General features: G+C 37.9%; 1 protein-coding gene across 1 annotated transcript in view; it reads left to right on the top strand.

The window, feature by feature from the left end:
* Positions 1–27,204, top strand: part of LOC139730719 (integrin alpha-7-like) — a 68,475-nt gene extending 41,271 nt beyond the window's left edge. Inside the window, 17 exon segments of the mRNA XM_071641586.1 lie at positions 3,729–3,790; positions 4,741–4,859; positions 4,862–4,909; positions 5,436–5,528; positions 5,530–5,596; positions 6,355–6,436; positions 7,416–7,563; positions 8,561–8,656; positions 10,956–11,035; positions 11,714–11,800; positions 12,622–12,721; positions 13,631–13,804; positions 15,168–15,299; positions 15,805–15,927; positions 16,975–17,079; positions 18,164–18,292; positions 26,053–27,204. Of these exon segments, the coding sequence (XP_071497687.1) occupies positions 3,729–3,790; positions 4,741–4,859; positions 4,862–4,909; positions 5,436–5,528; positions 5,530–5,596; positions 6,355–6,436; positions 7,416–7,563; positions 8,561–8,656; positions 10,956–11,035; positions 11,714–11,800; positions 12,622–12,721; positions 13,631–13,804; positions 15,168–15,299; positions 15,805–15,927; positions 16,975–17,079; positions 18,164–18,292; positions 26,053–26,166 (1,759 nt within the window). The 3' untranslated portion in view covers positions 26,167–27,204.
* Positions 27,205–27,489: the final 285 nt, after the last annotated feature.

Genomic DNA, 27,489 nt, shown 5'->3' with positions numbered 1-27,489 from the left:
ACACTGTTACATTTCTGAAATATGTGAGGCTCCAGTGTCATCATCACTGTTCTGTGTAATTTGTTTAAGATTTTTCAGAGTATTGGTTTCTCTGCTCAAAGACCACAATAAAATCCACAAATTTGTACATGGAGATGTCGATTTATGTACTGCATGATGTGAAATTATGAAAATCATCCGAAATGCCCCTTTAAACTTGAAGATATTGATGATGATGATGATGATGATGATGATGATGATGATGATTACAATAACGACCACAGTGAAGATGTTAGTGATGATGACAGTGGAAGCAAATAATTTATTTCTGCACATTGAGTATGGGATAGATTCAAAGAAAACTAGAAAAGTATTCAGAGAGCAGAGACCACCGCCAAGCAGCTCATTTCCACCCATACATGTATGCATTGCTGAAAATTGCTAAATTTCCCAATATCGAAACCTTTTGTTTACGTCACACAACTTCCTGCATGCTGCGCATCGCCGCGCCCAAGCAGAGCATGTGCTGTAGAGCGAGTGAGCAGACCTCAGATATGCGCAGCTTGAACTCCCAAGTTCATTGACCCTATTTGCTAAAAGATTTTGAAAATCCTTCAAAAATCTGTAAAATTTCCTGTTATTACCAAAATTAATTCGTCTTTTCTTAGTGTCATTGTCAACCTTTCCTGCTAGTTTCAGTCGAATCCATTCACAACATTTTGAGTTATTGTGCAAACAAACAAACCAGTGCCAATGAAAACATGACCTCCTTCCTTAGCGGAGGTAATGATGGTGATGTACATATACAGAGACTCCAACCTCAAGCACCTTCTGATCTGGAGATTCTCCCGCTTGAAACCCCTAGCAAACGGGAGACCTCAACTTGATGTGCGCGAAGCGTGAAGTTCCTTGTGGCCGGGGTCCAGCTCTAGGGTTCTAGATGTCATCTCGTGCTATCTAAAGCTTATTTTTCAATATACGATGACACTAGGTTAGAAACCATTTCAAGCGGGAGAATAGGAAATTTTGCAAAAATGGGCTTTCGGCGGGAGATCTCCCGTCGAAAGCGGGAGAGTTGGAGTCTCTGCATATAATCTCATATGCTAAGACAGGAAATCAAGTGTGGAATGGTAATTGAGATTAATATTGTGAAAACTGTGATGATACTGAAAATAGTGACAGCAGCAACCCTAATAGTGTTCAGGGAAAATACTCTTAGTCAAATTATGGAAATATGCATAAAATGGAAAGCAGTTGTCAACAGTCACAGATGATGATGATGATGACTGTTCTTGTAATGAAGATGCGGTTGTCATGTTTACTGTGGCTGTTAACTCGTTGAGGACGGACTGATTTTGCTACAACATGCATTTCCTATAGACACTTGCCCAAGTATACTTGGGACTCGTCCTCAACGGGTTAAAGGGGAAGGCTAGTAACTGATCAGTGGGAATCAGTGGAAATGCTGGGAGATGATTGTTCCAATCCTTATGGGATTCATTCAAGAGTTCATTGTATATCTATTGTTGTGTGAAAATGATTTGCTTCAGAACGGTCTCATATTCAAGTAATGTGCAGATTAATGCCCCGTCACTGACCAGGGACGCTAACCTGGAAGCATTAAACTGCACATTACTTGAATATGAGACCGTTCTGAAGCAAATCATTTTCACACAACAATAGATATACAATGAACTCTTGAATGAATCCCATAAGGATTGGAACAATTATCTCCCAGCATTTCCACTGATTCCCACTGATCAGTTACTAGCCTTCCCCTTTAAAAGTGATGAAACAAGTTGAGGCAGTGATGATGAATGATGTGACGGTGATATTCCTATGAAAGTCAAGGGCTGTTTTGCATTGAGTTTGAAATCAAACAAGAATCAGAAAATCAAACATATGTCTCAGAATACTCAACACTGATTGGCAGATAATATTAAAACATAATAATAATATGGGGTACTGTTATCCATACAGAGGATTTTTAGAGCCCAAATACAAGTATTATTTTGTCGACGCACCTCATAACCTCCAACCCACTTAAAAAGTTTGTTGAACTCGACCAATATTTTTTGCCGAGGCGACCAATATTTAAAACATTGGACGGCAAGAGGGGGATTCCCCAAAGTTTTTATAAACTGCACCATGATTGGTTGAGATATATACGAGATGACCTGAAATATGAAGTAAAAACGTCTGTGATTGGTCAATCACGAATTAACTAGAATATCGTTTCTTCTAAAATTCTGTGTTTATACAAACAAATTTCATATATCAATTAGTTGAAATTGTTTTTCATACAATTTTTCAAAATATCACTTTCATAACAGGAAATTAAATTTAGGTTTGATGAAAACAAGTTGCATTTTTTTTTTTTGAGCATGCAGATTGATCAGCTCTGCTCAGCGCTACTGCTAGATTGCCCGCGCGCGATATACAAATACATGTAGCCGGGCCTCCGCTTGCATTTCCATGCGCGATATGCGATTAGTTACTGTACATGTACTGTACGTTCAAGTATATGTACGTTATGTAAGTACAGTAGGACTACAGTACTAACAGTCGGTTGTGGTATTAGCCTAATTCGATCTTTCACGATCTACGGTAGATGTGACGTGAATTGTTTTTCAGATCTCGGATACAAATACATCTAATTCTGGTCTAAATTAGCTAGATCTCGGTCTAACAGTAACATGACGGCTACCTTGGATACATAGATCACTGTTTTATCAGAGACTGAAGTGGATTAACTTGCACTGAAGAGTGTACATTTACCATGTATGTCAGGATCAAGTACAGTAGGAGACCATACAGCACTCGGAGACAGAAAGGGTAGGCCTAAGTAAAAACATTCTTTGCTAAAATCCTCTGTAGGATAATATTGATAATATTGAATGTCCTATTTTCGGTTAATACAAGGAAATATTGGACTCGCTAAGCAAAATATTGGACTCGTCTTCGACTCGTCCAATACTTGTGCATAGCTCGTCCAATATTTCCTTGTATTAATCTCAAGGCCATCCAATATTATATAATTAATAATGCATCACTTCCACATGACTAATGCGCTCAAGGTGCAGTTACAAAAAATGAATTCTAAAATACAAAAATCATTTCACACTCAAATACATGAATGTAAGTGGAACAGTGATAACGAAAAAAAAAACACATAATGTACACACACAAAAAAAAAATCTGCTGGAAAGCAGTTATAAACAAATAAGTCTTGAGGGCAACTTTAAAGCAGCCAATATTCAAAATGTAGCTTTCATTGATTTTCTGATGTACATGTATGTTTGATTGCATCTTTATATGCAACAAAACCAAGGAGTGATAAGCCATTATAAGAGCTGTGTAGGCAGCTGCATGTATTTAACATTGAGTCTCCCACATCCAGCCAAATCCCTTATCCAGATGAGCGTCAGTCCCATCGTGTCCAGATAGGAGAGGTTGGACTGTATTTGTTGTTAAATGTAGAGTGTGGAAAGTAAACCTGTACTTTCACAAACATAACTTCCTGAAGATTATTGTGGTGTTGATGAAAGGGATGATGATGGTGTGTGGCGGTAGAAAAGTCTTGGCAAAAATTAATCCCATATCGTATTTGGAACTATGTGGCAAGTATCATTATCAAAATATGTGACTGTTCTTAAGGTATATGAAATTGTGTAAAGCAGTATTTTATATTGTACTTATATAACAGGTTACAATGATCACATTAACTTTTGTTTCCATTAAACTTGCAGCTTCACCCTGGAAATCTGCATGAGGTATTACAGCAGTTCAGAGGCCTTGAATGATGAAATCAGTGAGTATTAGATCTACTCAATTTAAAAAACAAGAACAAAAACAAACAAACAAACAAAGAATGCATTTGTTGCCAGGAATTACACAACTCTTATGTATATCCCTCTGTGTAGTAGTGTATGGTCTAGTAGGTATATGTACTTGTTCTGAAGGTAACATGGTAAAAGCCCCCGAAAATGTTGTCAGTAGCCAAACGAATGAACGGATGAACCAACACAGCGACATACACTCTGAAGGACAAAAATTAATTGCAGTGTCCTAAATCTGGTAAAGAAGAAGAAGGAAGAAAAATAAGAAATGACTCTCCCAAGTGGTCTTTGGATAACCAAAATGTGTAACATGACATACTTGGCATCAAACCAGCATACTGACTGAAGATTTCACTTCATTGGACTGCACTGGATATCCATGATGACAAACACTTGGAATTATCTTTTTCAGCCTTAGAGATTTCACACATGTGAGTTGTATTTGAACCAAAATAATTATACATTGTTTTGTATATTTATATATTTGTGTTGTGGTTTTAGAATCCCAATCACTTTAATGAAAAATTAGAATAATGAAGATATTGAAAGAACTTCACCCTCTTTCTGTCGTTTTGCAGGAAAGCTTTGCTCCCATAGTTATGATGAAAATGTTCTTTTAAACACATCTCTTGTCTCCAGAATTGACGAGGCATTAAAAAATACAGTATTTCTCCTCATATCCCAATAGGCAATTCAGACATGTGTCTAACACCATAAACAGGCAATACCCATTCAATTTACTTACCCAATAGATAGTTTACTTGCCCCAGGCTAATGGCTGTAAATGAAAAGAATAGAATTTCCTCATGTGATATTACCAGCTCAGCTAGATCATGCAATCTTTCTGTACTGCAGAAATATACTGTGAAGGTTATCCACAGTAATTCATCTACACTGTATGTATTTGTTTGTTATCATCTAGCTGTGGAGTACGATGTTGAAGCTGAGCTGGCTCGGCGTGATATAGGACTAAACTCTCGCGTGGTGTTTGAGGAGAGCAGCTCAGCCAGACTCATGGATCAAATCCTTGTCTTCCACCACAGCTTACCGAAGATGTCGAGTGTTCTCCAGAGATCAGTATAATCGTCAAGGTAACATTATCAGAACTATGCCATGAGATCATATCAATTCATATGGATGTAAATAACAGAGATGGGAACAGCATACTTCAGCTAAAAAAAAAAAATGAATAAATGAATAAATAAACAAATAAATGAATGAATGAATGAATGAATGAATGAATAAATAAACAAATGAATGTGTCTGTTGAATTGATGGAGAATAAACAGTTGTGATTTAAAGTATAGGCAGAATGATGCCCACCACTGATTATGAAAGGTACAATGTTTGATCTATGATCCATGACAGGATTCTTCAATTTCATTTTTTTATTTTCATTTTTCTTATCGCAATGGTATCTCAAACAAGAAAGAAATAGTTGCAGCTAATTTTATTGTACAACATCTTCAAAAAGTGATGGAATCAGAGAGTGGTTTATACACTGTGTCAACCCAAGAGAAATCCTTGTTTTCTTGAGAGAAGATTTTCTTGTCAAAAGTCTGTGCTTCTCATCCCCCCCCCCAAAAAAAAAAAAAAAAAAAACTAACTTATTCACAGAATGGCTTCCAAGACATCTTCCGGCCCATCCCAATTAAAGTTACATACCGCATCCAAGAAACGAGCCCAGTCTTGCCAGAACCTGGAGACCCTCGTCCCCTCCATGTCTCCCTTCGCCATGCTTGATGTCAGTGTTACCCCGGAGTTCAACTTTGAGGTGAGTTCACTGCTACCTGTATGTTGTGAACTATCATAATACTGTAAAGCAATATATTTTCGCGTCATGAAATTTTCACGAATTTTCGGGAAATGTCTCTGATATTCAATGCATATGTAGTGTAGAAAGGAAACTTTCACATGCATTTATTTTCGCGAATCTTGACTCTCCAAAATTTACGAAGTTAGAATTCAAGCAAAGATTCCTTGTTTTACAGTATTTATCTGCTCATAGTACAAGAGGAAGTCTTAGTTTGTGTGTGTGTGTGTGTGTGTGTGTTGTTTTTTTTGTTGTTGTTGTTGATATGTCTGTCCTTACACATGCATTTGTTTTCTTGAATCTTTGAAACTTGGGATAGGCTTGTAATATCTTTGCAGTGCTAGATATATATGTATGTAAGGCTGTGACAATAATATGTAATGAGATTTTTGGTCCATTTATTGATGGTCACAGGTCAAGAAAAGAAAGCATAAATCACAAAACAGGATATGGTTCTATTGGAAGAGCACAATACGAGAAACAACCTTAATTGTTTACATTTCTAGAGCTCAACCATGTTAGATTGTTTGTTTGAAGAAAAAGTAATGAGAGGCCACATTGTATTTGCCACATTCTTTTGTGTGTGTGTGTATGTGTTTTATATGTATTTTTGGGGTGGAGGGGGTAATAGGAAAGTAGGAGATATGTGTTTTTGTGTCTGAAGAAAGTAGTGCTATTTCTCCAAGCTTGAAAGCCAATTCATTTAACCATCGTATTTTGTAGGTGTCTTCACAAAGGAGTGTGCTCAAGATGATGGTGTGTGCATCACAGACCTGGTAGTCAAGGCTTCAGTTAGCCTCCAGGGGTAAGTGAGGAGCAAAATGTGTTGGTTTTGCTGTTGTGTTGTTGTTACTTATCCTCTAGTACCTAGAGGTGTCTTGAATTGCTATTTTTGTTATTGTTGTTGCTAATCGTATAGTACCTGAAGGTATCTTGTCATGTTACCTTTAACTGAATGAAAAGTTTTGATGCAACAACCAATACATCCATTTTTATCAAACTAACAAATAAGTGAGATATTTGAGATTAGATCAGCAGAAAAACAATAAAAAATGTCTATGGGAAATGTGTGTTGTACCAAAAACCAGCCCACCCTCAACAGGTTTAACTTCACCTCCTTATTCATGTTCTAGGGGGTCAAGGGGGGAAGTATTGAGTTGAATTGAGCAAATCAAGATTTGAACACACCTCCCAACCTCGATTTGCTAATAGAGATTGTAGAATCATGGTTAACAACTGTATTCGTAAAGTGAACTGCACCGTACCATACCCACACCAGAGGAGTGCTCGTATGCTCCCAAATTGTACGTACCATACCTACTGAGCCAATAGTGGACCACTTTTAGATGTGCCCAAATAGGGTACCACAAGCGTACCAAAAGTTCCATGTATAGCATGCACGTATCCTACGCATTCATCATAATGCATTATTCTCTTTGTTTGGAACATCTGTCAATAGCTCAAGCAGGCCAGGTGAATGATCCTCTTGTTACAAAATGCTTCTTCTAAACTCTTCTAATGAACTCTTCTAAAAATAACTCATGAGGTACGTTTTCTTCACAGAGCGCTTGAGCGCTCCAAATCTAGCACAGTACAGTACGGTATGCTTTCGTTCAGTTCGCTTTGGTTCACTGTAGAGTGCTCAAACGCACCCAGTGTTTGTGCTTATGGGAAAAAAATGCAAAGACGTTGAGAGAGGCAGAGGGACCAAAGTTCAGCTCCTTGTACTCTCACGATGTTACCATGTTACCTTCATATTTCTATCTGAATGTTTGACCTCACAGCGACCCACCAACCCTGAAGGTTGGCAAAGTGACAGTGTTCACTCTTGACGTCTCTGTGGAGAACCGCAATGAGGATGCCTACGATGCTCAGCTCATCATCACCTACCCTGTCTTCCTACGGTTTTCTGACTTTGTGCAACAATCTGTGGTAAAGCCCCTGCATTGCCTGTCTCCTGTTCTTTTCCACCATTGAGTTCCCTACAACCAAATAAAATTAACCAATGAAGCAATCAGAAATCATTTCTGCGCTAGTGCCCAGAAGGTGCTGTAGGCTTTGCATGTGCCTATGATGATACAGCTTGCTTCTAGTCCATTTTTTTTTTTTGGGGGGGGGGGGTGGTGGCTTTGCACAAAGAGGCAAAGTAAGAGGCAGCAATCTTGTGCTAGATTTGCCTAATAATTCAAGGGTGGCAGAAAGGGTTAACTAAAATGTAACTGGAATGTTCCCTTTTAAGTTCATGTGTCCCTTTTGCAATCCTGAAAATTAGATTCATTTCACAAGCTGGAATATTGTAGAGGTAGGGTAATTTATACCTTTCCTCTAAATAATAGAACTGGTAACTTCTTTCATGGTGGAGGGGTAAACAATACTACCCCTTAAAAAAGAAAAATACAAGTGTACTCTCCCCCCCCCCCCCCCCCCCCAAAAAAAAAAAAAAAAAAGAAAAGAAAAAAGATACTCCTCCCCCCTGAAAAAAAAGAAAACCAAAATCCAGCCATTATTTTTGGTACAGAAAGGGAGTATATTCTCAAGTGACATGGTGTTGGTTTATCATTTCTTTAAAAAAAACCTCTGAGTTGTATTACCAATAGATTACATGCATGCAACATTTTGTAGCATTTTCAGAAGGGATGTGTGGCCTTGTTAAACTAACACACTTTTAACACACTGTTACCCCCCCCCCCTTTTCATTTAAATTGATGTAATGATAAAGATTTAGGAGTGACCACTCAAACTATGAACCAAGACACTACTTCAGTGATGGCTGCATTTTTCTTTTAGGTATTGATGTTGGTTCAACTGACATAACAATCCCATATACTACAGGCTTATGTATATTTCCTGACATGGTCACCATGATAGTTTTTAAGAGACTTTTCAATGATTTTTTTTTCCTTTTCTTCACCCCTCATTTTTGGAACAGTTTACATCCCGATGTCAGGCAGAAGAATATGAAGAGGGAGCCAATGTGACAAACATGATCTGTTCTCTGGGCAACCCGTATGGCTCAGGTTCTCTGGTGAGTCTTAGGTGGCATCCAGTCCCAATTAAAGTGAAAGCATAGTTCTGGTAAGGGTTTGAGAACCCGTCTCGCACTATTTCTTATTTGCTTACAATATATCGAAAGAGTCTACCAAGAGACTTACCTGGCTGACGCGATTTGCTGGGATGATGAGTTGTTTTGGAGTTTTTTGAGATCAAAAGCGTGGTCCGTATACCGACTGTTTATCCAGAAGGATCCAGAATAATTGGTCTCAGGGAAAACTCGGCCCTATATCAGACAATTTACACGCAGTTCATGATCGCCATATTCTATACATAGGCGCTTGATAGGCGGACATTAATTTTGTATGTGCGCCAAAGAGGTTCTTTGCTGCGCGTGTTGTATCAACTCAGCCCATAACTGTGACTAGCCAGATCGCAAAGTGCTCCTATAGTATAACACTGTACAATCCAGAGGGACAACTCAGCCCGCCGTCAAAGCGAGACTGAGTTGTCCCCAAGTCCCAAGTTAGCCTGATCCCAATTGCGGAATTTCTGAGATTGCAACTCCGGCGAACCTTTTTGGTTTATATTTCTCATTTTCGTTGTTACCCAATCAATATCTTGTTATTACAGCATTATTCCACACATTTCTTAGGTATACATGTACATTTGGGAGCGAAATTTGACAATTTTTGCAGGCGTACCAGAAGTTTGTTTTGGCTTTAAAGCATACCATGCAGGAGCAAACTAGAGCAATTCACACCACATCATGTTGGCATGGTCTGGCAGGGTTCAGGGAGTGTTCATATATCTCATTTTTATGCCTCCGCAACGAAGTGGCCGGAGGCATTATGTTTTCGGGTCGTCCGTCCGTCCGTCCGTCCGTCCGTCCGTCCGTCCGTACGTCCGTACGTCCGTACGTCCGTCCGTCCCGTTTTGTTTTTGTCGATATCTCAAGAACCGTGTGGTGGTTTTACATCAAACTTGGTATGAGGGTATATCCTTGGGGGATAATACTTTGTGTGGATTTTAGGGTCACAGGGTCAAAGGTCAAAGGTCACAGGTTATATTGTGAATTTTTTTTTTGAAATTTCATGTTTTTCTCCATATCTCGCAAATGGTTCAAGGTATCTTCATGGAACTTAGTATTCATGCTTGTACCGATGGGCAGTGATTATCTAGGGAAGTTGGGGGTCATGGGTCAAAGGTCATGGGTCAAAGGTCATGGGTCAAAGGTCAAGGTCAACTCCTCAAAATATCACTACTTTCCTTAAAATGCAATATGCCTGAAGGTTGTTTTTTTTAAACTTGATGTATGGCATGTATTACCCAATATATATTTTTGGGGAAGTTTCTTGCCAAAAGGTCAAAGGTCAAAAGGTAAAAAGTCAAGTGAAAGTGCTAAATTGCACTTTTTCCTCCATATCTCGAAAGTAACTCAAGGTATCATCATGAAACTTACATATTTATGCATGTTCAACCTAACAGTGATTCTCTTTGGAACTGTGAGGTCAAAGGTCAAAGGCCAGGTTTAGATAATGCTATTTTCCCGTTTGATACTGAAATTATACTTTTTCTCAATACCTTGAAAATTACTCAATGCATAAACTTATAAAAGGGTCAAAAGTCAAGTAAAAATCATCAGTTCCCCAAATACCTGCACTCTGACATTTTAATCATTCATCCAATTGAATCTAGTTCTAGGAAAGTGAACATTCAGCACATTTGTGTCAAACCTGTCATTTTAATATTTTGCCAATTGTGTGAAACTGTCATCACACATTGTCAAGACATTGTACTATATACCTATTAGGAGAACCATGCATTATGGCGGAGGCATATCAGTAGCCGTAGCGATATATCTAGTTTGAGGCATGCCACTTAATTACATCCAAGGATCACATACCTCCTGAGTACAGCTTTGTGAAAGCTTATAAGCACATATTATGTGGTATTCCATTTACTCCCACACAGTCGAGGGGTATTTCATATTGAGGAAATGTAGGTTACCTTGCCCATGCTTTACACATTGTGGTATGTTCTATGTGTTTTAGGGCTCATAGATATTGTAATAGTCTCAATCATAAATCAGTCTGAATTGTGAAGTCATGTAATGCAAGTGTTCATAATAGTGCCTTTGAAGTAGAACATCCTCATTATCTTCAAATGGGTTTCTTGAACAGGAAATGTAGATATGTAATGTAATTACCAGAAACATAGTACACTGTATTCTCTTTAATCTGTATGTTTGTGTTTGTGGAAATATCCACACACTGCGATTTTCTACCTGATATTGGACATGTTGTGTGTCAACATCATTCGCTTTGTGACAGGATGCATTTGCGATCATATTTGACGCCGAGAGCGTTCCTGCAGATGCGGAGGAATTCAATATCACACTGATCGTTTCCTCGTGAGTACACTGTAAAACTTCGTTTTGTTGACATTTGGTAGATTCCTGACATAATTCCAATTGAGAACCTGTGTTTTTAGATAAACTCTGAATTTATTTTTCTGGGTGATTGCATGATAAACAACTTCAACATAGCATCCACCAAACACATTTCACCTTCTTGAATCACCTCACCCAGGATGAACAACCTCTTCCAGAGTGAATTGGATTTCAAACTTGGTGGATACTGGTGACCGGCAGTAATATTACAAATTTTCCTACATGGATGAGAGTATATGGGAGGGTACTTAGTGAGTGAGAATACTCGCCAAAGTGTAACAAAGTGTAGAAAGTTTTACTTTTAGTTCTGTGGCCAGAATCCAAGTGTGTGCCATGTTTAGCAGTTTTGTCCCAATATTACAACTTTTCAAAAGGTATACACATCTTATTCATAATTTTTTATCCTAATTACTATTGTTCTCCTTCTGATTGTCAGTATGATGACGATGATGATGATGATGATGATAGTGGTGGTGGTGTTAGTGGTGGTGATGGTAATGATGATAATGACAATGAAGATGAGGACTATGTCTACCAATAGTATTGCTAAAGACCAGATGTCAAAGTTATCATTTTCCTCCTGTTTGTGTCATCTTCAACCTGTCACTCTGTTTGTTTGTTTGTTTGTTTGTTTTTCAGGACTACTGACATGGAAGAGAACCCAGCTGACAATGTCCAAGTGATAAAGATTGAAGTAGAGAGTATCACAGATATTATTATCAGTGGGTAGGTCAAAGGTCATCTCCTTTTTCTTTCTTTTTGTGACATGGTCAGTCTGAAGAATAGGTTAAATTTCCATGTTTGACATGAAAAGCTGAAAGGTAAACTTGCATTCTTTCCATTAAAGTTGCATACAGTTGCACAATTGACAAATAAGCATTCATTGATTTTAAGAAGGAAAGGGTTGTTATTGCTTGTCATACATCATGTTTTGTTTGTTTTTTACCTCATCCAAGTTTGATGAAATTTGTAATGTTCTGTTCATTTGGTTTTGCTTTGTTTTATTTGTCCAAGAAGAATGATATTTTAGGACAATCATAGTTTGGTGGGAACTGAAAATTAACCTGCCATTTTAAGACTCTTCATTTTGAGATAGCCTGTGATATATCACATACTACTGAACATGCTTCAGAACACTACCCTTTGCACTTTTACTTTGGTACTACCAAACCATGTTATAGGTTACTCTCCATGAGGCACAGAGATATAAATTGTTCTGTTTATTTGATACCCATGACATCTCATTTATGGACAGCAAGATTTGGGTTCATTAAAAACAGATGTGGTAGTCCCATAATACTGAGTGAGATGCTCAAAATTGTTTTGTTGTTGTTGTTTGGCTTTTGCATTTACTACTGAAATGACACTATGTATCCTGGGTTAGAATAGTTACACTGTAAGTATGTATACTTGAGTGAATAAGGATCTGATGTACATATTATTTCTTTGTGTGTGTCTGTCTCTCTTTCTCTTGGTATGGAGAGTCTAGAGTCACTGTCTATACATGTACATGTGATTTTCTTCTGTGTTCATTGCTCTTTACTCAGGGATGGTCCCGAGCAGATGTATTTCAGTGGTAAGGTCAAGGGTGAGAGCGCCATGGTCTACTTCGGAGACATTGGTTTACCGGTCAACCAGGAGTGGACTGTGAGTAGTCATATGTCTATCTTTTCCATTTTTGAAGCCCCATGAGCACCGAAAGGTGGACCTGTGTGCTATGAAAGTAGCCACTATTATTATCATTTTCATTATTATTATGATTATCATCATCATCATCATTATTATCATTAGTTTTATTATTGTTGTTGTTGTTATTATTATTATCATTATTATTATTATTATTATTATTATTATTATTATTATTATTATTATTATTATTATTATTATCATCATCATCATCATCATCATCATTATTGTTATTATTGTTATTATTATTATCATCATCATCATCATTATTGTTATTATTATTATTATTGTTATCATCATTATCATTATTGTTATTATTATTATTATTATTATTATTATTATTATTAGTATTGTTATTATTATTATTATTATTATTATTGTTATTGTTATTATTATTATATTGAAATGAATACTGAGACCTCCATTTCTCCTCCCCTCCCAAGTATTCTTCCTCTTTATTATACCCCTTTTTATTTCTTTTCTCTGTTTAGGGGATGGGATGTGTACTTGCCATCAAGCCAATATTGCATAGCTGGGTAAAAGAGTAGCTATAAAAATGCACAAATGGACTGATACTAAGAAATACAGATGGATAGATAGATGTATAGATGGATGGATGGATAGGTAGATAAATAGATAGATGGAAAGATAAATAGAGAGATATATGTGTGATATTTGCTGGCTGTGAAAGTGTTCTTTCATATGAGCAAATTGCAGCATTCTGACATTAGTAAAAGTTTGTCAGTCTAGCATCAAATGTGTGGACAATCTTACATTTCATGTATTACAGTATACTGGGTACTGCTGAGAAATTGAAAATGCTCTCTGAATGTTAATGCTTGGTGTTCGCTTACTTTCAATGGTAACCAGATATTCAACAAGGGACCCGGAGCAGTCAACACAGCTCTGGTCACCATCCACTATCCTGTGGAAGTGGAGAATGGCAAATGGCTGCTCTATCTCACTGAGATGCCGTATGTGGAAAACGACAGAGGAGTGTGTAATGTGACCCCAGCTTACTATGTCAACGAACTGGGTCTGAAGGTGAGACTAAGAAGGCTTGTTGAGCCACTGCCACCATTTTGCCCTCTTTGCACAAACATACCCAGCTACAAATGTGAATCTGTTTACTAGTTTATGGCCGTTCAGATACTGTAAAAATGAAAATGTTTGCATACATTTCAATTTTGTGAATTTTGTGAGAGCCAAATTTTGGAAGTTCTTGTCTACACTATACACATTGAATGCCAGTGGCAATTTGCGAAAATTTTATGCCGCAAAGAGGGACATTGGCTCCAGTTTGCAAAAATTTCATGCTGCAAACATTTCTTGCCATACAGTACTCACCCCACACTGAACTTGGCTGTTTCTCAACTCTTATATGGCCGTACGGTTGCTTAAATCAGTGTCTTCATGAAAACACCCCAAGTTGAGGTTGCACTGCATATGTTTGCTGAGACCTAAGCCCTACTAGCCAGATTTAAAGCATGTTAAGTTTTACTAAATGATAGTGACAGTAAAATAGATTCAGAATACCTCCAGGTGTACCTCCTCTATGGAGAAATGGGTTTGCTTTGATAGAATCAACTTCTCCATTTAATGATAAGTTTTTTATCAAATTGAAAAAGAGATGTCTTCTGGTCATAAATTCCTAGCAGAGAAAATGTACATTTTAGTAATTCCAGTGATGAAAGATTGTGAGAGATTCCCCACTGTATATGCATATGTTTGACAGTGCAATGTGAGTAATTCTTGACAGGAATTAACATAAACTTGCACGCTCATCTTCCCTCTTTTATGATTTTGACATGTATGCCTGGTACACGTAAAACGTTTTATTCTTCTGTTGTAATCTTCATTTACCAAGTGTAAATGTGTCCATCCCATTTGTGTTATTTATCATACACATACTCATTCATCAGGCAGGGTGGTCCATGAGGGGTTTCAGCATGTCGCTGCAACATGCTCAAATTCTTGTGCAACATCCTCAAAAACCAGCAATATATTGTGCAACATCCTCAAGAATTTGCAACAAGCTCAAAATGAAATATATTCACACATATGAAAAACATGTGCAAAACATAAGAAACATTAAACTACCTGGTACTGAGATATTTGTGTGCAAAGCATGAGAGAGAACATTGAATGTAAGCAGCAAAAAGAGAGATAAGCTGCAAAATCTTGCATACTACGTGCTCATGATGTGCACTCCGCACACATACAATTTCTGCAATATTCTTTAATAGATTCTGAGCTTGCAACATGCTCAAATTTCAAGTTGTGGACCACTCTGCACCCAGTTTATTCAATTATCTGATTAATCATCTTTACCATCATGGTTTTATTAAACAGAATGCAGATTTAATTCAACACTGACTTCCCCTTCCTCATTTATTGCCATGTGCAGTCCAAAGACAGTGGAGTGGCATACAGTCCAGTGCCTGGGACTCAGTCAGCATTGTCCAGGAAACGAAGAGAGGTAGCCCCAGAGGCAGCCAAGTCTACCCAGGAGCTGACCAGTGGCAAAGACATCACATTGGTATTAGCCTTCCCTCTCTCTCTCTCTCTCTCTCTCTCTCTCTCTCTCTCATCACTTCTCTTCTTCACCCTTCTTGTTTTCCCTGCATTGTTTGTTTTTCTTCTAGCATACAATGATCAACATCTATTCATTCAGGCTGATCTTCTCTAACATATTCAGGTTTTTTTTTTCTGTAAATGATAAAAGAGTAAGCAAAAATATTTTAGTGTAAATTTGCATATGATTTAGATAGTAAACATACAATCACCCAGTTAAAAGGTGTTTCCCATAAAAGAAATGTAGGTTAATGGAAAAGTTGTGTTGTTGTTGTTGTTGTTAAGAATGTGTCCACATTCAATCGAGAAAGCACTGAAGGATATTGTGGGGATCATGATGCTAATGATACTAGTATTAGGGGAGTTTTTGTTTTGTTTTGTTTTTTAAATGAGTTGTATGTATTCCTGTCTTACCATTAACAATGCAAAGAGGTTTAAACTCTTTCCAAACTTCATTGATCATTGTCCAGGACTGTGCGTCGGGGACAGCAAAATGTATTCCCATCACGTGTGACCTGAAACCCCTGACCAAGGAACAGGGAGAGGCCAGAATAATTATCAGGGCACGACTCTGGAATGCCACCTTCCTTGAGGTAATTGTCTTATTACTCGGAAGCAGTTGGTAATGCTTGTGGTCAGTCTTAGGCACTAAGGGATTTACTTTTGTGAGTTTCATCCATATCACGAAAAAAAAAAAAAAAGAGTAGGCAGTTTTCACTAGGACAGATTTTAAAAAAAAAATGGATAACCTTCTAAACCACTCTATCTCTAAATGCCAGAGACACCAAAGTCCATACAGACAGATTACAAATTGTCGTGTTTGACTTACCCAGAGATTACAGCCATTTTGACTTGTGGGCTATGCAGTGTGATGATAGTTACTTTTGTATGTCACAAGTTGTATCCTTTGCTTTTCTTGCTGTGTGTAGGCCGATGGATGTTAGTGACTGTATTTCTAATTGTTTGTAATTTGAGATGACGTCTTCATTTTGTCGTATGACCAAATATTTAGTCTCAATTATAGTCTCATAGTTATTTAGTTCTGTCTGCATCATACTTGGGACCATAGCAGTGTTAGCCTCTCGTTAGGTGCAAAACAATTTACCACATCTTGTTCATTCCTGTAGATGACAGTTAAAGCAGTGTATGCATGTTGAATATTTAAAGGGGATGAGAAAATGTGAAAATATGCTGTAGTGGACTCACCATGACAGTGTATGTTCACAAAATTATTTTGCCATGACATTCATAAAGAATCAGGCCTGAGAATGAGCAAGAATTCAGACAGGACCACAGATTCAAAGATTAAAGCCTGTGCATGTGATTTACAACAGAGATGAGATTATGCTAGACTTGCAGATCTGTTTGCCAGTTCACGCATGATTGTTTATTTTTTGACCATTTCTAAACTAGTGTTGTTTCTCATGTGTGAAAACATTTCAAATTATGTAAAGGGTACATGGTAGAGTTTGAAAGTAAATAATTTTTGCTAAATCATCATTCTGAGTTCCTACCAATTATCTCATTATGTTGTGTACCTACGATTGGACAGTTATTAAAGTGATTCCTTTTTTTCTGTGATTTTCATGTGAGATGGTTTGTAGATATGTTTTAACATCTGCTTTGACTTTACTCTGTAGGACTACATCAGTGCAAGAAGTGTGAGGGTAGTCACGAATGGATCTGTAGTGATTGAGAGTGCACCATACATTACACAGACAAACACAGACAATGATAAAGCCAAGGTGAGATATCTGTGTATAAAAATGCCATCTACCAGCATAAGAATAAATATGTGGGACTAAAGCCCACTTCTGCTGTGAAATTGTAGATTCATGGTTAACTATTTGTGTATGAAAACACAATCTACCTGTAAAGAGGTAGATACCTGGAACTAATGCCTATCAGTTAGGCCTACATCATCGTAGTAACACTAACAGTAGTAACATTAGATGAGTGAGTGTATTATAGGACACTTCAAGACTGTCAGGCCCGAATTCACAAAGTGGTACAATCTTTGTCCATGGTTTAAACCATGGACAAAGACCATAGTTTTGTATAGAACGCCAAGTGTCGCATGGCCTATTTCGTTATGAAATTAGTCATTTCGTCTGACGAAATTACTGATTTCATAACGAAATAGACCATGGGACACTTGGCGCCCCATACAAAACTATGGTCTTTGTCCATGGTTTAAACCATGGACAAAGATTGTACCACCTTCTTGAATTTGGGCCTCAGTGTTTAGTAGAAAATGATAGGGGCATATAGAGAAAATACTTCTGTAGGTACATGTGTTGAGTAGATTTTTCTACCAGCAATGATAAAGCTCATTTCATGATAGATGTACAGTATGTCAATATATATTAAGATTAGAGGACAAATGTACTATTATTAATTGTAGTTTTAAATACAATTTCAGCAGCTGCAGCTCAAAGTAATACTTGCCAAATTCATATACCAGGTATCTAAGTAAAAACTGGAATGTTACGTTCATGTCTACTACTTAGCATTACACAACACCCCTTATTGGTGTAGTCATGATTTTCATATTGTAATCATGTGCCATGTACCTAGAAACCAAAGATCTAAAAGTCTAAGTGAAGAATTGTATGAACGCTACAGTGTAATATTTCCCTGGCACTCATATGACTCAGATATGCTGGTACAATGCAGGTGGAAAACACATTTCCACACAAAGTGGACAGTGCAATCAACTGTCCACTGTCAATTTTTCTTGCTTGAATTGCAGTAGACATCTAGTTATCTTCATTTGTCAATCTTCTCTCGCTCATCTTCCTGCATTCTTTGCTCTCTACTCCTTACCAGCAAGTAACCACGGTCATACCAGACATCAAGACCATCCCTCCATCCCAGCCACTGTCCTGGTGGGTCATCGCTCTGGCGGTCATCGGTGGTCTTCTCCTCCTCATCCTCCTCATCCTCCTGCTGTGGAAGGTAAGACGTCCGCATCCCCCTACTCAGCTACATCTCATACTGGTCTCACTCCTTCCTCGAGGCCTCCAATGTAGCATTCTAATGCTACATTTACACCATGTTCTCAGCAGCCACGGCAGCCCCGTTTGCCTAAAATGTAGTGTGCCGTTGGTAGATGTGACATTCTCTTGTTTTTCCCCTCCATATTCTAGTCTTGTTCATTCCAGTCCTCGCTCCGGTGAACATGTAGCTATCAGATGCCGTTCTCTCGGCGTCTGGTCAGGTTAGATTACACAATATTTTCCACTGCGCCCCTCTCCGGACCGCCCCCAAGTTTTGTTGCGGCCTGTTATATGCAGTCTTGTTACCTGTTTTATTCACCCAGTGTTTTATTATGGCATACAAGGTCTCTCATTAGCACCAGGAATGCTGTTGAAACTTTTTTGACAGTTTAGAAATCTGACAGTGCATCCAAGGCAATTGTGGCCTGTCGTGTCTGTCTGTGTCATCCCAACACGTTCTCTCACATCCATCCGTTTTGTCCAAGGAGTCCTGAAACGGGACTTCCGTGGCTGCTGGGAACATGGTGTAAATGGAGCATTACACATGCCATGAGACCGTCTTTCATGACCTCTTTAGGACTGTGTGCTGCGAAGAGTTATTAATTTTACATGAATACTACAAAGTGACAAAGGCAACCAATCAGTAAACTTATAAGATTATTGTAAAATCAGATGAATATGAAAAGGCAATTCCACTCTGTTTTCCTGTAATACTTTATTTAACAAGTAACAAAGTTAAACAGAATAGTGTAGAAATTTCATTTAGATAAGATAGGAAAAACTGGGGCTTAAGAGTATGGCATCTGCAATACACTATACGAAATAGAAGTGTTTGTTATAGTCATATCCACACATGCAAATTACATAAGTTCTGATGTCACTGGCTGACTTGAAAAGTAGGAGGACACGATAAACTAGGTAACTTGAAGTTGCTGTGAGAGTGGATTTTTCAAGGTAACTATGCTCGTGATATGTATTTAGCATCATTCTTTTTGATTTTGTGAGATTTATGTCTTTATATTTTTTCATTTTTCAGCATTCCATGCCACTTTTGGTCCCCTGAGAACTATCAGTGCTAAAATCCTTTACAGTTCTCTGTAGATAAAAAGCCTCTTGCAATTCTATCAGGACCCTCTAATTCATCCCAGCACATTATTGCTTAGAGAACTATGTACAACATAGTATCTTTTGTGACAGTTGGTCATCTTGATGTAAATATTCAGTGAATCACCATACCCAAGATCTCATGACCCCTGAGCCCCCCCCCCCCCCCCCCCCCCCAAAAAAAAAAAAAAAGACAGAACAAAAATATATATATATATAACACCAGAAAGTCTGGTTTGCTGGTAGTGGTAATTTCAAGTAGCTAGAGCCAGTTTTATATACAGAAATTGGTGCTTTGTCAGGCTCTGAAGGTACTGGTATGTGTATCTTCTCCATTACTCCCCTCCCCTGAAAGCATGATGTGGCGGGGTATGAAAACGTGGCTCTTGATTTATGAGCCTGTCATGAATGTATGGCTTGGAGTATCTCTGTTATGATTTGTAGAGGTTTTGTACAAGTGGCAAAGGAAAGTCCGTTGGATTCACAAACCTGTGTGTAAATGCCAGAAGTGTGGATGGAAATTTTTTCTACCCTATTTGTGTAGTGTGATCAGCATACTGCCTTGTCAGTAAGGACATATTCTGTCAGTGGCATTCTCTGTTACCAAATGTCCCTGCATGAGATATAATTTTTTTTTTTTTTTGAGACAGCATTGTCAGATGCAGTTTCCCAGAAGGATGTGCCACATATTTACGTTTAAGAACAAGGCAGTTTTGCACACAATAGTATATGACAGAAGTGTGCTCATTCTCAAAGAAATCTCTCTTATTCATATCTTGGTTACTTGTGTTTATTTCATAGAAATTTGCATTTTTAAAAAAGTTGGTGAGACCATAGTGTTTTGAGGAGAAGGAAATTTGAAATGTAACATTTCAGTTTCTCAAAGCTGTTCAAAATCACCTGGTGCAGCTCTCTGCAAGCATAGTACTGAATTTTGAATCTATTACTAGGAGGAATGCTGTATACCACACACTTGATTGTACCAATTTTATGTCAGTGAGAGAATATGTGACTGTGTGTATGATGTGCATGCATTTTGAATTTCATTATCTCAAGACACACTGATAAATCAAGTTTCAGCACCATTCAATGTCATCATCTTACCCATGAGATCGGGAAGCACATAGCATGTTACACCATGCACAAAGTCTTTGTAATATTACTCATGAAAACAAGCCTCATTTTCCCCTGCATCTATGTCAGCTCACATCAATATTTCACTCACACATATTGCAATGCAATGTAGCCTCTTGCATCATTTCGTTAACACCAAGTGCTCTGATACTGCATAGTTTGTATTTCATATGTTATTTGCACAATGTCAGATTTGCCTCTGAAAGGTATGGTGACATGCACAAAAGTTCAATAGTTCAAACACCAGCAGTAGACCTAACTATTTTTTTTTTTCTGTTTTGTTTGTTTGTTTTCTTACTATGAGACGACTCATGCAAATTCCGAAATAGATTCCAGTCTTTCTGACTTGCTGGTTATCTCATATTTCATTCTACCTGCCAGACAGTTATTTTGTGCCACATCAAAAGAAATTAACGTGTCCTTTCACTGTATGACTTGTAGACTTTGATATTTCGAGTCAACACAGAACATTTTGTGTCAGTGACAGGTTGCTGTTGGATCTTTAAAAGATAAGAACAGGTAGATCTGTGAGCTATGTATACCTCTCTTTGCACCAACTTTATTGCCTGTACCTTTAAAGGGTGTTGATGACCTCATTTGGAATAAACATGAATGACACATGGCTCCAAATACTGTATACGCTGTATATTTCGCGGGAGTTGTATTTTCGCGAATTTCGCGAGTCGGGAGCTATTCGCGAAATCAACAACACACGAAAATATTACCTTCCAAAATGAATCCCTCGCCTTGATGATACGAACATTTCAGTACTAGTATACCATGTCACAGCTTATCGAACAGACCATACTGGCTAAGCTTGTTTACGCACGTCCACGTCTACTTATGAATACTGTAGAGAGCCAATCCATTATCGCAAGGGGACCACTCGTCAGAAATCTAGCGCGATGGACTTAATAACCACTTCAGAAATGTTGAATTCTAAGTTACTAGTTCGCAGAGTTTGGCAAGTCTTTTTCATGCAGTGTATAACTAGTATCATTCTTATTTGCTAGTAAGTTGAAAATTCACACTTTCTTTGCCACTTCATATTTTCTCTGGTCCCCCAATCGCGAATTTAACCACTCGCGAAAATGTGTGACAGCGGCAATTCGCGAAAATGTATGTACGCGAAAATTATAGCGTATACAGTAGCTTTACAGATATTGAAATAGATTTCATACTTGCAGTCTGAATCATTCTTGTGCTGCTTATGAGAGCAAGTCATCAAAGATTCTAGGGAAATAAGAAAATAGATTGATCACAATTTGGAGAATGGTAATAAACGTGATGTAACTACTTTTTGATGCCAGGTATCAAACAGTGGCTAATGGTAATAACTATGGAATATCAATAAAAGATTTGCAGATATTGAAAATGATTACCAGAATTGTATGTCAGTGGCATCAAAGAAATTTTAGGAAGTTGATTCAGATAAAACAAACATCCTTGGAAAAGTGTTCTCCTGTATCATAAAATCTGGACAAAGAATTATTCATTCTTGATGCTTTTGCCTTCATTATATGTCAAATCCTTTATTTTTTCCTTTCCTGTCTCCAAGTTAAATCCTCTATGTCACTGCACATCGGGATGTTTTCCTACCATTGGTCACTCACCTTTGGAGTTATCATTGATTGTGTATCACTATCTTTCATCTATCACCATGGTAACACCTCTTGTCATCATCTATTCTGGCATGTATGCACTCTGGCATCATCCTCATCCAGGTTGGCTTTTTCTATCGGCCCGGAACCAGTGGAGGTGGACCAGTGCGTAACCATTAACCTTTAACCTCAGTAACCGCCACTCGCTATGCTATTAACCACAAACGCTCAATGCTGAGTGCTGTTTGGTGGATGTGTCGTGTCAGTGTGTGACTGGTTTCGTGGACTTTTGATCTTTGACACTGCTTAGTGGAGATGTGCGTTGCTTTCTGTTTTTCATGTTCGTGCTCCTGTTGTTCTGGGGTCCCTGTCATTGATTCGATTCTCCAGAGTCTATACTGTATGTGTTAATGTGTGTTCTGGACGGGATGTGTCATTCCGTCAGAATGTTCTGTACGTCTTGTGTGTATGGAGGACTTTCTCTGTATCCTGGGGTGGTTTCCTGTCTCTCTTGCATAAACTGGCATTCTCTCTGGCATTAATACATTGTGCTCTGATCTTGTAGATGTCACTTTCTCGTACTGAGTATCTTCATCTCTCTATGTGATCTCTGAGCCTCCTTCTCAGCCAATTGGTTCAACTGCTATAGGTTGAAGTGCATATGTAGTGTGTGCCACTACAGTGCTGAACTTTGCCTGCTGCAAACTTTTACTCTTCTTTGCTGAATCAGAAAGAGCTCTAACTTCCAAATATGATTAATTGATTGTACTGCAGCTTTCGACTTTGATCTTCAAACTTGGTGATGTGCTATGCATGACCTTGCAACCTGTAGGCTGCTCAATGCACAAAGCATTGCATGGCAACATGTGTCAGTTTTTTCCTAGCAATTGATTGAATGAAATCTTAAATGATAGGAAGATGTAGCTGGCCTTTTCATTTTAAAACGGACACTCATTGGAGTGTATTTGAGCTTCACTTTCCTGTGAGTAGTGGTGATGTTTGATCTTGGAAATCATGTGGTACATAACTGGTATATTCTGTGTTCTTTAAGTGAATTACCGGTGCTACTTTGTGAGGAGAAAGTGGTTTTGATACACAGTCAACCTTGCCTTAGTCAAATCTATTTGGACTGAAAAAATAGCTTTGACTTAGAGAAAATTTGATTTATGAGGGATTAAACTCAAAGAATATACAGAGAAGAGGACATAAAAAGACCTTCGACTTAAGCGATTATTCGACTTATGCGAGGTCAACTTAAGCAAGGTTGACTGTATATGAATGTAGTAACAAAGTGTAAGGAGCAGGTACAAGGTGTATAAAGTAACAGTGTTTGCGAACACCGTGTAAGTCAAGTATTTATTTGCATGCTTGTTTTGTTATTTTATGTATGTTATATAAGCAGGCCTTTGTGTTTCTCTTTTTTTCTGACATTATTTTGCATTCTTTGGTATTATTTCTTTACAGTTTTAACAGTGTAGGGGGAGCTTATTGCAAGCTCACAATGAGGGGACGTTTTGATTGCATCACAAGTGTCTAACAGATACATCTCAACTTAAGATTCGGACTTCAATATTGTGGAACAGCCACTTGACTGATGATACCACACCCTTTTTTTTTGTGCCTTGCAAGCCTTGGTATATAATACTAAAGACAAGCACAACATTTCTTGCAATGTTGTCTTTACATATCTTTTTAGACTGTGAACAGGCTAACTGTTTGGTCATTAATAATTTACTGCAGACATCCCTTTGGATAGCTAAATTTTCCTTTTGTTTTGGGTTAGGTTTTTTTTTCTTCTTTTTTTTTAGTATGTTGTTATGTATATCTCTTGTTTACATACATCTTTACATATATTTGGTTATTCTTGTGCATGCTGCAGCTGCTGTTTATTGGTTACTTTGTGCTTTTGTTTGTTTTGTTTGACTCAAGGTATAGTAAGGTCATTCATTTTCTCTGTACCAGGTATTCATTCAAATGATGTAGGTCTTCTGGAGTCTTTATAAGCTGAAAAATGTTGTATTTTACACAAACACCACCTGTTTGAAGCAGTAAATACTTTAAGTTTTGTATCATCAATCTAAGGATTGTGACCAAGGTCTGAAGAATCATTTGTGTGAATTTTTGTACTAAATGTCTTTATTTGGTGAGTGAATCATCATAAGGGTTTGGTCTTGATATCCATGATGGAACCTCTCTGTGAACCCCTTTGTCTTGTCTCTGACAGAAGTTTGCCAGCTCAGTCATGTCAGATACGATGGACTTTGTGATTTGGTTGTCTCACTGTTGTTGACTGTAGTCTTCATTACTGTATAAGCTGTTATTTTCACGAGGGTTTAATTTTCGGGAATTTCGCAAATCACTGTTGGACCGCAAATTTAACAACACGCGAAAATGTCGCCCATGTGTTGGTGTAATAGTGCCCTTACGACAGCTTCTTGCCAATTTGCAAAAACAACATCTCGCAGAAATGTCTATGATCTCCTCATTCGCAAAAATATCTGTGCATGTAAACATCTGTACGCGAAAATAACAGCTTATACAGTAATTTGTTTTATTTCTTTATTTCTTCAGTGAAATATCATCGAATCTAGTCCTGTACAGACGATGTTGCATGAAGACTCGCTGTACATGTAATATCATGTTTTATGTCGAGTAGTCTCACGTTACTTAATATAATACACTACTGCAGCTTGGAGTGTTGTGATTTTGAATATCTCTTTTGAGTAATATAACAGTGAAGTCTCCTTGCGAAGGTCAATGTCATCTGCGCAAGGTTGCTAGTTCAGAATTTCTCTCTCGCAAAGGAGCGCTATAGTACACAGTTTTGACCTCTGATTATAGATGCAGAATATATCAAAGCAAAGAACTTTTAAGTATTGAGGAGGGCTTCCAACAGATGGGATATACATTGGAAAGACTTTGTCACTTTGAATAAAAGGGAAAACAAATTGGCATGATTTGCATGATCAAAAATTGTTATCTTAGTGATGCAGGCTGATATCTGTTCACCCTAATCATGGAATTGTTTGTTGTTATTATTTTTTTAATATATTGACCTGAGGAGCAAAGTGTGGTGAGGGAACACAGTTTTTCAAAACAGAAAAGAGCAATTACAGCCACATTTAAAAGAATGCGTGGAGAAATTTCTCTAGATCACTCTCAAGTACACATGCAGAGTGTGGTATACTTAGCCAGAGTCTGGCAACACACTGACTTATTATAGCAGAGTATGTATTTCCTGTTACATGTGAGCAACACCTCATTAAGCTTTCTCACTGATGCGTCAAAATTACTATAGCTGCCACAGAGAAATCTTACGTAACAGAGTGTTTTTCAATGCTTGTGTATTACCTTCAATTAGTGATAATAGCAAACCAATAGTGGTGACTATGTGATCTTTCTACAGTAGTAAAAGGCAGGAATCAACATTTTGTAGTGTCTTAAGCCTTCAGGTTTTGGTCACACTTTGGACTAATGACTGTTGTCATAGCATTTCTGCAAATTTTGACGTAACGTAGATGGATACAATTCTGTGTCACGAACTGTAATAAGTCAGCCAGTGCTGCATTTCACCTGAATGTATGTATGTTGAAATACAAGCTTTGAAGGCTGATGTTTGATCAAATGCAGAGTTTATTGTGTGTTGCCTTGTTAACTTTGAGTATAAACTGATCAATTTTCTTCTTTAGGTGTGTTACAGTAGTGACCAGACTTAACGGTTGAAGAATGTGTCTGACCGTATTTCATGACATGTGCTTTTTGTTTGGTCAGTAACCTGCATGCATACCAGATTCTCAGTGTTCTTGCTTGTCTTTATAATCATGTGACCAGCTGTATCAAAAAGTCCTCATGTGTTTTATTCTGCTTCTTGTTCTTGTAGTGTGGCTTCTTCAAGCGGAAGACAGGCTACAAGTATGCTACGGTCACTCAGCAGCAGACAACTGTCAAGGCAAAGAAGGACAAAGCCGGTTACTATGACGACTCGTACTACTGATAGGTTTGTGGTTCTTGGGTGACGTGCCTGCTCGGGCATGATATGCAAATTAATTTATTGTTGCAATCTCACGGCACACCTCCACTGATGTGGGAGGAGTGTGGGACCATAGAGAATGCAGCCTACGGCGAGACTGAAATTTGACCTGTAAATGGCAGGATTTTATCACAACATTTACTTCTGAGATGGGAAATTGAGTTGTAGTTCTTTTTTTTTTTAATTGATACCAGAAATCAAATCACAGAGCACTGGATTCTGACTTACAGTTATGTTTCATCAACAGACTGAACACTGTGAATTTGATTGTTATTTTCAGTGGGAATAGTAGATGAAGTAATGATGTTATTCTTTGAGTACTATTGTGTATCATGACACAGGATTGACACAGGTGCTACACACAGAGAAAGCTGCAAATGATAAATGAAAAAAATTTGCTTGTGTCAAAAAGAAAAACAACTTGTGTGTGTTAAGAAGTCACTGTTATGTATTATGTTTCTAATATGATTTTAAATGTGGCATACTATCTAATTGAGGTATAAACTGAATTTCATCTCGATATTTCACCTTGTATTTTTAAAAAACAAAAGATGGAATTTTGGCCTATTTTTAAAAAAAAGGAATGAATGGATGAGGAATGCAGTGGGAAACTTTTGACCACAGTATGAGGGTGAAGCTGGTCAACTAATATGAAAGCACTAGTGTGCAGACTTGTCCACTAATACCATGCATAAGGCAGGGCAGTGCACAGAATGCAGCCAAACTAGAATGAAGGATTGTGAGGTGCACAGTATGTCAAGGTATTTTCATTGGGAATCGAGAAGTCAAGTCTTGTTTTTTTTCTTGGGTAGACAGGCATAAAGCTCATATTTTGCAATTTGTCACATTTTGAAATTCCCATCTCTCTATTCCCAAGGTGAATTGGCTGTAGCCACAGCAATATGCCTATCCCAGGAATCTGGGACTTCAGTGATATTCCTGCTCCCTTGTAGTACTGTCTGTGGTACAGTCAAGACAAAATATGGGCTGAAAAGCACAAATGTGGGGTGGGGGTGGGGGTGTGGTCGGGGGTTGGTCTGTTGCAAATGTTGAGGATCAAACTACTTCTCCAGTTTTCAAGCGCTTCAAAAAAAAAGTTGGCACACATGTTTTGCGAAGTGTAAATTGTGTAAATTTGTACAAGACATATTTTTCATCAGTAGTGAAAAGTGCGTTGCCATATGCTAACAGCACATTATAATTCCAAAATCTTGTAGTAGTCTTGCAGATCAAATTGCCAATACTTCTCTAGTTTTTCAGCAATTTACAAGAAAATTGGCACACATG

This window comes from Diadema antillarum, unplaced genomic scaffold (genome assembly GCF_040938485.1).
Source record: "Diadema antillarum isolate AM-2024a unplaced genomic scaffold, OU_Dant_1.0 seq00000329_RagTag, whole genome shotgun sequence".
Taxonomy (NCBI): Eukaryota; Metazoa; Echinodermata; class Echinoidea; order Diadematoida; family Diadematidae; genus Diadema; species Diadema antillarum.
Note: the sequence above shows the minus strand (reverse complement) of the source record. Positions and strands in the feature narration are given on the sequence as shown.